The sequence below is a fragment of the Hypomesus transpacificus genome, chromosome 4, assembly GCF_021917145.1.
Source record: "Hypomesus transpacificus isolate Combined female chromosome 4, fHypTra1, whole genome shotgun sequence".
NCBI lineage: Eukaryota > Metazoa > Chordata > Actinopteri > Osmeriformes > Osmeridae > Hypomesus > Hypomesus transpacificus.
Window position 1 is genome coordinate 3,320,099 of NC_061063.1, and position 10,283 is coordinate 3,330,381.

The 10,283-nt window shown below is 37.5% G+C and overlaps 2 protein-coding genes across 2 annotated transcripts; both read left to right on the forward strand.

Moving 5' to 3' along the window:
- Window positions 1-77: 77 nt before the first annotated feature.
- On the forward strand, window positions 78-4,058 carry LOC124467005. The gene is made up of 5 exons (XM_047019053.1): window positions 78-896; window positions 1,008-1,027; window positions 1,282-1,408; window positions 1,818-1,991; window positions 2,446-4,058. Exons 1-5 carry the CDS (start codon window positions 885-887, stop codon window positions 3,127-3,129), a joined length of 1,017 nt encoding a protein of 338 aa, XP_046875009.1. The 5' UTR covers window positions 78-884; the 3' UTR covers window positions 3,130-4,058.
- A 1,857-nt stretch (window positions 4,059-5,915) lies between these two features.
- Window positions 5,916-9,894, forward strand: LOC124467007. The gene is made up of 5 exons (XM_047019054.1): window positions 5,916-6,733; window positions 6,845-6,864; window positions 7,118-7,244; window positions 7,654-7,827; window positions 8,282-9,894. Exons 1-5 carry the CDS (start codon window positions 6,722-6,724, stop codon window positions 8,963-8,965), a joined length of 1,017 nt encoding a protein of 338 aa, XP_046875010.1. The 5' UTR covers window positions 5,916-6,721; the 3' UTR covers window positions 8,966-9,894.
- Window positions 9,895-10,283: the final 389 nt, after the last annotated feature.

Here is a 10,283-nt window from a genome sequence, read left to right on the forward strand (position 1 = left end):
ATGCATTGCTAGTGCTAGTGTGTGTGTGTGTGTGTGTGTGTGTGTGTGTGTGTGTGTGTGGGGGGGGGGGGGGGTGGTGTGTCCTTTGATAATTTAGAGCCTGATTCAATATAAAATATACAATTCAGTCTAACTCACACATTGATAAACTTAAAGTTTTGATAGGGTTTACTTTGTCATGATGGTTTTCTGGAAAGTCCCTGCCTTAACTATTCATGCATTCATTCATGCAGCCCTTATGGAGATGACCTTATGAGTTTGAATGAACTAGTTGATTGCGTGCGTTTGATGCTGTCAGTTTCAGCTGATGGCTTGACAGATTGTCCCATGTCCCCCTGTCTAAACTAGGCTTTGAATCTTGTTTAATTTGCTTCTAACTTTTTTCCAGTGACCTGTTGTTACGGCCACGTGTTGTGTTCTTTGTTTGTCACTTCCCTTCCCTTTTCTGTAGCTCTGCCCAGGTTGTGTCCCCCATGATTGCCAGATGAGATGCACCTGGCCAGGGGATCAAGCAGCAGATAAAGACTCCAGTTTCCTGCTGCAAGAGAGTGGCTTCTAGCTTGGGAACTGGTCTTGCTGCTTCTTAGCCTGGGAGTTTGTTGTACCGCAATGTTTGTTAAATTATGTTGTATTAATAAATCCCATGGATTTGGTACTTTTTAAAGGTGTTTCAATTAGGTGTTTTGGGTCAGTGGCGGAATGTTGCTCGTCCCATGGGGCCACTAGAGTTGGGGCGTAACACCTGTGATTTCCGTAATGGTGCAAGTAGGATGTACATTATATCCAATTCAGGAACAAGTGGCCCCACCCAGGAGAAATGTCATTGACTAAATTTAACTGGCTTCAGTTACTAGCCTGAACTACTAGCTGCGCCATAAGAAATCATGAGTAACACTGTAAGTGAATATTAATTATATTCTTATTAGTGCTTTAGGTGTTTACACAGGTTTTGTTTTAATTGTTAAATGTTGGTTCAGATGCTGAGATGTTTATTTATGTTATTATAGGGACAGGATCGTTTAGAAAGGTAAGTATCTTCATTTTGAATAAAAAATATTAAAAACTTAACTGTCAATAGTTTTTGGTGTCAGTTTGACTGGCATGAATCATTTTAAAATGTGCTAAATTATAATTGTTCATAATCTTTCTACAAAAATTGATTAATAGCGTAAGTTTGTGCTAATGCTAACATGGCTAACAACAAGGTTATTGTTTTGAATATATTGTGTATTTTTCCGTAACGTTGTTTTTGATTGTTTGTTGCTTTTTTAATGCATTTAGGCAAATAAAATATGGGGAAAGAACTCTAAAAAATGATAACAATTTGAAGTTATCAGGAACACTATTCATAATAAATCTCATACAACTCTGGAGGGATAATCAAAACATAAAACTCAACGTAGAGGAGGTATGCCTGATTTTATTATGTGTCGCATAAGCATGTTGGTGAATGTGTTGAATTTGTGTAGGTTAGAGTTGAGTTGGGTTTGTGGGCACTGATTTCAAACTAAGTCCGACAAAACCATAACTTAATAAAGCGGGTTTCTGTACTGTAGAAACAAAGCCTGTTGCTGTCTTAAAAAACTTAAATCCCACCATTTGATTCCAAGGGCACCAACTCCTATGACCCGACTGTTGCAATTGAATCCCTGTAATTTATGGAAACGGCCTGCTAGCTAGCTGTTTTTAGCCTATCTGTGACAATGTTGCCCACTGTAGGTTCAACCATTACACAGATATTCCAGTCTGCATCACTACACGTGACTTGCATAAAATAGGCTATCGATCTAATATTAATAGTCCTCTTTCTTGATAAGATGCTGCATGGCATCTTTTTCTTAGGTCACATTCATGAAAAAAAAATTCTGCCAGACGACTTCATTACAACTGATGAAAATCGAACCACACTGAAGACACATTTACCATCTGCCTTCAAAATGTACAGTACAACGCCTCCCAAACAAACACCGTTTTCCAAACTTCTAGATGTGGTAAGTCCAGAATTTGTATGAAACTCAACCCACATTCACGCTGTATACTTAAACAAATAAATACATGTATATAAAAACATCTTAATGGAATATTGTTTGTAGATTGATGGAAAATCATTTATTCAATGTCATATTTACAGGCTATAACCTACAGTAAAATGTTGAAAAAGTATAGGAGTCTGGTACTAAGATGCATTGTAACCATTCCTAATAGGTTTGATGTTACTATAACAGCAGAGGTTTAAGACAGGGTTTACTGTGTGAGGAATATATCAAATTTAGAGTTGTCTAATAAACTGAAGTGTCAATAATTTTTTTTGTGATAAGTGACCGTATCTGTGAAGCAGGATAGCAAGTGATTGAATGTGTTGTTGAAACAAGAACATAATTGTCTAAGTACAGTATTGCATACTCTGTGGTCCAAAAGGGTGTAAATTGTGTTGTTTTGATGCAGGCTGTCAAAATTGGATACAAAGATGAAACTGAAATCAGAACATTTGCTTGGACATTTCTTAGAAAACTGAACCCACCGTTTTCCCTAAAGGGTGAAACATTGGACTACCTCACTATGGAACCCAATGTAATTGCTGTCTGTTACATGGAGACCCAAGGGGAAGAACCCGTGAAACACTATGGTCCATCTCTGTCTTTCAGAAAAGACATTTCAAAGAATCTCATGATTAACTGGTTGTGTCTTGAAGTATGGCATGAATATGTAGCATATGCAGTACTGTCACATCAATATGGGACACCTCATAGTATTAACTTTCCAGAAACTGTTCAATGCCAAGCTTTCATCAGAAAACAAAATATATATACTGGTGAACATGTCCCTAAAGATCCTTGTAGAAGATGTGGGGATCTCTTTTCTCTCCCTACAACAGGACCAATAGTCAGCACTCCTTACGGAAACTGTGCTGAGACTGAATGCTACAGTAAACTTCTTAAGAGTGGGGACGCTATAAATGTTGTAGATAGCATACGGCAAGACCTTGAACGAGAAGGCAGAGAAAGGTACCATCAAGAATGGACAGATCTTCAGACTAAAGCCAAGAGGGACTATCAGAAAGGGTGGGATGTAATAAGAAAAAGATGGGAAAAAGCTTCTGTTAGCTCCAAATATATGAATTTGCGTTAGATTTAGTGGTAATAGTGGTTTTACATGAAACAATAATATATTAAAATAATATATTAAAGGTATAAAGAATGTTTGCGACTGTTTACAACTTTTACTGTGTATTTCAGGTCATGTAGTATTACGTTTGTAATATTTGTATGTAATTGTGAGCACAAACCTTTCTTTGCTATTTGCAGAAATGGGAAATAGTATGTTTTGTACACCAGATAATGATTATAATATTGTTGAATAAGAAGACTTTATATTGTTTTTGTATTGTTTCATACATGCTAGCAACTATTTGATAGTTTGGTCAAATATGTAAAACTATGCTTTGGACTGAATGTACAACTTCTTCTCCACTGTTCTCTGTTCCTTTCCAACCACCCAAGAGAGACTGTACACACTGGACATGTTTACTGGTATGCTGTGTATTCTGTACACAATACCAATCTGTTCCTCCCAGTAATATTTGGGGATTGTGAAGTAAACAAAGATGTATCTGTAGGACATCATTGATACAAAAGTAGATAAAAGGTAGTGAAAGTATTTGGTAAATAGTGTGTGGTCTTAACTCTGGGGTGAGTGGGTTACAAAATATACTACTCAGAGAATCAGTAGTTAAAAGTAGTAGTTTTATTTTATACAGTCCCATTAATACTGCACTTCTTGTCTTTATGTGAGTGATGATGTCGCATTGATGACGGTGTAAAATACTTTTTCCAAAGAACAATGAGTGCTTTGCTGTATCCAAGACACTCCTTTTGATGGTGACAAATTCCAACTTGGTTGGGGAGGAAAATACCATACCAGGTGTGCCAACAATGCATATATACCTGTGTTACAGGTTTCCACATGATCTACTGTCTCAAAGAAAGATGGATTATGTATACAGCACATTTGGTCCATAGACCAGTTCAACTAAATGTCAACAATTTCTTTTTTATCAATCATGCTTATGTGTTCTTGATGCCAATCCAACAATAGCCTGATACCAGCAACTAAAATATAGGATTTTCATATTCTGGTCTACACACCTAACCCCTCTGTGATCGACCCTAGTCTCACACTGACACGTTTTTTAAAGAGCTCATCCTTCCCAAGTTCCTATAGCCAAACTATGAGCTCATATAGTAGATTACCATTTCAATTTGAGAGCTTTCTCAGAAGATTCCTTTCCTGAAACTATGGCAACATATGTCAACACGTTCTAGTCATTATCGGCGACCAGTCTACTGCCACAGGAATAGCACATGATGCAGAGATGCACACTATGGACACTGAAACACCTTAACATGGCGTGACTTATCTTGCTTAGGTGGAGTTATAAAACCAACTGACTTCTGTGGTCATGAGTCTTATGTAAGCGATGCAACTAAACAGGTATGGTGGGTAAATTCAGATCACCATGCCAAGTTTCTGGTTCATACCACGTCAATCCGTGCGTGTCCACTACAGCAGAGCGGGCGGCGCGTCGGCGCCGGCTTCCAATTCATGTTCAAGGAAACTGGAAGTTGACGCTCCCACAATGCCCTACGCGAGCGTCAACGCCCGTTTTCACTGAAAATGAATTGGAAGCCGCCGCTCCGTGCCGCTCCGCGCCTGTGTAGTGGACACGTACAGTAAGACATCTAGCCATAGATATGTTTAAAGGCCTATAGGTATATCTATGCATCTAGCCTTTATCTAGCCTCTACAAAGCGTTAACTATGTAACCATAGCTATGAATATAACGGTAAAATGATTCTGTTTACGTCACGCGAACCTTGAGCACAGGCGACTGTTTGCCGAAGTATAAATGCAGCAGCCTGAGCGACACTTTTTTTTATTTCGTCGGCGACCATTTCAAAAGTGTCAGCGACATAAGTAGGCTCAAGGCCTACGGCGGAGTCTAGAACGTCCGCACATGGCGGCCATCTTGCTACAGTCAATTCGCAAATTTATGAATAGAAAACCTCTCTTTTTTATATTTTACAAAGAATTTGAATTATACATTCAAACCATATTGAATTCCCTTAATAAGAAAGCTGTCAAAACAATGAATGTCTGTTGTCTTTATAAGGTTTTTGTATGATTTGTGCTATGCTGTACCCCCCTTGCATTCTTGTATGTGTTTGTATACTCAATAATTGATTGTATTTCCCGCGCTTATGCAATTATTATAAATTTTTATGAAAAAAAAACATGCATCGAGAGGCGGCTGACTTGAAGCAGTTTATGTCGGTTATAATTTGTGTCCAACTTGAGACAGCGCCAACACCACGTCATTGTGACGTATGTCGTCAAAGTACTGTGAAGGCGATTCGAGAGCTCTATGAAATTGTGTTATTGTGTGAAATAGGAAGAGCAGCCTAAGGTATATTCCTAATTCTGACTATAATTTTTGTATTCATAATTTTAATATTTTAAAATATATTTAATGGTAGCCTAAGGGAAAAGTTCAGAGGTAATGGTGTCTCTTTATTATTTAGTTTAAATTACATCTTATTTCCTTAAACTCATGGTCAGCTATATAAAGTAGCCTATATGCATTTATGTTATCATACCATAAAGCAGTAAGTCGCTCTGGATAAGAGTGTCTGCTAAATGACTAAATGTAAATGTAAATGTAAGCAACATGGACCTTCACCATGTTAACCATTGCTTGAGGTGTTGCCTTAATAAATTGTAAAATGTACTTTTGTATGTATATTTTTTTGTAGTGGTGTATGTAGTTGGTAAGTAAATGCATTGCTAGTGCTAGTGTGTGTGTGTGTGTGTGTGTGTGTGTGTGTGTGTGTGTGTGTGGGGGGGGGGGGGGGGGTGGTGTGTCCTTTGATAATTTAGAGCCTGATTCAATATAAAATATACAATTCAGTCTAACTCACACATTGATAAACTTAAAGTTTTGATAGGGTTTACTTTGTCATGATGGTTTTCTGGAAAGTCCCTGCCTTAACTATTCATGCATTCATTCATGCAGCCCTTATGGAGATGACCTTATGAGTTTGAATGAACTAGTTGATTGCGTGCGTTTGATGCTGTCAGTTTCAGCTGATGGCTTGACAGATTGTCCCATGTCCCCCTGTCTAAACTAGGCTTTGAATCTTGTTTAATTTGCTTCTAACTTTTTTCCAGTGACCTGTTGTTACGGCCACGTGTTGTGTTCTTTGTTTGTCACTTCCCTTCCCTTTTCTGTAGCTCTGCCCAGGTTGTGTCCCCCATGATTGCCAGATGAGATGCACCTGGCCAGGGGATCAAGCAGCAGATAAAGACTCCAGTTTCCTGCTGCAAGAGAGTGGCTTCTAGCTTGGGAACTGGTCTTGCTGCTTCTTAGCCTGGGAGTTTGTTGTACCGCAATGTTTGTTAAATTATGTTGTATTAATAAATCCCATGGATTTGGTACTTTTTAAAGGTGTTTCAATTAGGTGTTTTGGGTCAGTGGCGGAATGTTGCTCGTCCCATGGGGCCACTAGAGTTGGGGCGTAACACCTGTGATTTCCGTAATGGTGCAAGTAGGATGTACATTATATCCAATTCAGGAACAAGTGGCCCCACCCAGGAGAAATGTCATTGACTAAATTTAACTGGCTTCAGTTACTAGCCTGAACTACTAGCTGCGCCATAAGAAATCATGAGTAACACTGTAAGTGAATATTAATTATATTCTTATTAGTGCTTTAGGTGTTTACACAGGTTTTGTTTTAATTGTTAAATGTTGGTTCAGATGCTGAGATGTTTATTTATGTTATTATAGGGACAGGATCGTTTAGAAAGGTAAGTATCTTCATTTTGAATAAAAAATATTTAAAACTTAACTGTCAATAGTTTTTGGTGTCAGTTTGACTGGCATGAATCATTTTAAAATGTGCTAAATTATAATTGTTCATAATCTTTCTACAAAAATTGATTAATAGCGTAAGTTTGTGCTAATGCTAACATGGCTAACAACAAGGTTATTGTTTTGAATATATTGTGTATTTTTCCGTAACGTTGTTTTTGATTGTTTGTTGCTTTTTTATGCATTTAGGCAAATAAAATATAGGGAAAGAATTCTAAAAAATGATAACAATTTGAAGTTATCAGGAACACTATTCATAATAAATCTCATACAACTCTGGAGGGATAATCAAAACATAAAACTCAACGTAGAGGAGGTATGCCTGATTTTATTATGTGTCGCATAAGCATGTTGGTGAATGTGTTGAATTTGTGTAGGTTAGAGTTGAGTTGGGTTTGTGGGCACTGATTTCAAACTAAGTCCGACAAAACCATAACTTAATAAAGCGGGTTTCTGTACTGTAGAAACAAAGCCTGTTGCTGTCTTAAAAAACTTAAATCCCACCATTTGATTCCAAGGGCACCAACTCCTATGACCCGACTGTTGCAATTGAATCCCTGTAATTTATGGAAACGGCCTGCTAGCTAGCTGTTTTTAGCCTATCTGTGACAATGTTGCCCACTGTAGGTTCAACCATTACACAGATATTCCAGTCTGCATCACTACACGTGACTTGCATAAAATAGGCTATCGATCTAATATTAATAGTCCTCTTTCTTGATAAGATGCTGCATGGCATCTTTTTCTTAGGTCACATTCATGAAAAAAAAATTCTGCCAGACGACTTCATTACAACTGATGAAAATCGAACCACACTGAAGACACATTTTCCATCTGCCTTCAAAATGTACAGTACAACGCCTCCCAAACAAACACCGTTTTCCAAACTTCTAGATGTGGTAAGTCCAGAATTTGTATGAAACTCAACCCACATTCACGCTGTATACTTAAACAAATAAATACATGTATATAAAAACATCTTAATGGAATATTGTTTGTAGATTGATGGAAAATCATTTATTCAATGTCATATTTACAGGCTATAACCTACAGTAAAATGTTGAAAAAGTATAGGAGTCTGGTACTAAGATGCATTGTAACCATTCCTAATAGGTTTGATGTTACTATAACAGCAGAGGTTTAAGACAGGGTTTACTGTGTGAGGAATATATCAAATTTAGAGTTGTCTAATAAACTGAAGTGTCAATAATTTTTTTTGTGATAAGTGACCGTATCTGTGAAGCAGGATAGCAAGTGATTGAATGTGTTGTTGAAACAAGAACATAATTGTCTAAGTACAGTATTGCATACTCTGTGGTCCAAAAGGGTGTAAATTGTGTTGTTTTGATGCAGGCTGTCAAAATTGGATACAAAGATGAAACTGAAATCAGAACATTTGCTTGGACATTTCTTAGAAAACTGAACCCACCGTTTTCCCTAAAGGGTGAAACATTGGACTACCTCACTATGGAACCCAATGTAATTGCTGTCTGTTACATGGAGACCCAAGGGGAAGAACCCGTGAAACACTATGGTCCATCTCTGTCTTTCAGAAAAGACATTTCAAAGAATCTCATGATTAACTGGTTGTGTCTTGAAGTATGGCATGAATATGTAGCATATGCAGTACTGTCACATCGATATGGGACACCTCATAGTATTAACTTTCCAGAAACTGTTCAATGCCAAGCTTTCATCAGAAAACAAAATATATATACTGGTGAACATGTCCCTAAAGATCCTTGTAGAAGATGTGGGGATCTCTTTTCTCTCCCTACAACAGGACCAATAGTCAGCACTCCTTACGGAAACTGTGCTGAGACTGAATGCTACAGTAAACTTCTTAAGAGTGGGGACGCTATAAATGTTGTAGATAGCATACGGCAAGACCTTGAACGAGAAGGCAGAGAAAGGTACCATCAAGAATGGACAGATCTTCAGACTAAAGCCAAGAGGGACTATCAGAAAGGGTGGGATGTAATAAGAAAAAGATGGGAAAAAGCTTCTGTTAGCTCCAAATATATGAATTTGCGTTAGATTTAGTGGTAATAGTGGTTTTACATGAAACAATAATATATTAAAATAATATATTAAAGGTATAAAGAATGTTTGCGACTGTTTACAACTTTTACTGTGTATTTCAGGTCATGTAGTATTACGTTTGTAATATTTGTATGTAATTGTGAGCACAAACCTTTCTTTGCTATTTGCAGAAATGGGAAATAGTATGTTTTGTACACCAGATAATGATTATAATATTGTTGAATAAGAAGACTTTATATTGTTTTTGTATTGTTTCATACATGCTAGCAACTATTTGATAGTTTGGTCAAATATGTAAAACTATGCTTTGGACTGAATGTACAACTTCTTCTCCACTGTTCTCTGTTCCTTTCCAACCACCCAAGAGAGACTGTACACACTGGACATGTTTACTGGTATGCTGTGTATTCTGTACACAATACCAATCTGTTCCTCCCAGTAATATTTGGGGATTGTGAAGTAAACAAAGATGTATCTGTAGGACATCATTGATACAAAAGTAGATAAAAGGTAGTGAAAGTATTTGGTAAATAGTGTGTGGTCTTAACTCTGGGGTGAGTGGGTTACAAAATATACTACTCAGAGAATCAGTAATTAAAAGTAGTAGTTTTATTTTATACAGTCCCATTAATACTGCACTTCTTGTCTTTATGTGAGTGATGATGTCGCATTGATGACGGTGTAAAATACTTTTTCCAAAGAACAATGAGTGCTTTGCTGTATCCAAGACACTCCTTTTGATGGTGACAAATTCCAACTTGGTTGGGGAGGAAAATACCATACCAGGTGTGCCAACAATGCATATATACCTGTGTTACAGGTTTCCACATGATCTACTGTCTCAAAGAAAGATGGATTATGTATACAGCACATTTGGTCCATAGACCAGTTCAACTAAATGTCAACAATTTCTTTTTTATCAATCATGCTTATGTGTTCTTGATGCCAATCCAACAATAGCCTGATACCAGCAACTAAAATATAGGATTTTCATATTCTGGTCTACACACCTAACCCCTCTGTGATCGACCCTAGTCTCACACTGACACGTTTTTTAAAGAGCTCATCCTTCCCAAGTTCCTATAGCCAAACTATGAGCTCATATAGTAGATTACCATTTCAATTTGAGAGCTTTCTCAGAAGATTCCTTTCCTGAAACTATGGCAACATATGTCAACACGTTCTAGTCATTATCGGCGACCAGTCTACTGCCACAGGAATAGCACATGATGCAGAGATGCACACTATGGACACTGAAACACCTTAACATGGCGTGACTTATCTTGCTTAGGTGGAGTTATAAAACCAACTG

Excerpts from the sequence above, each read along its gene's own strand:
- LOC124467005 (XM_047019053.1), top strand. Across the intron at positions 1,028-1,281 it reads GGACAGGATCGTTTAGAAAG|GCAAATAAAATATGGGGAAA; the intron begins GTAAGTATCTTC and ends TAATGCATTTAG. Across the intron at positions 1,992-2,445 it reads TTTCCAAACTTCTAGATGTG|GCTGTCAAAATTGGATACAA; the intron begins GTAAGTCCAGAA and ends GTTTTGATGCAG.
- LOC124467007 (XM_047019054.1), top strand. Across the intron at positions 6,865-7,117 it reads GGACAGGATCGTTTAGAAAG|GCAAATAAAATATAGGGAAA; the intron begins GTAAGTATCTTC and ends TTATGCATTTAG. Across the intron at positions 7,828-8,281 it reads TTTCCAAACTTCTAGATGTG|GCTGTCAAAATTGGATACAA; the intron begins GTAAGTCCAGAA and ends GTTTTGATGCAG.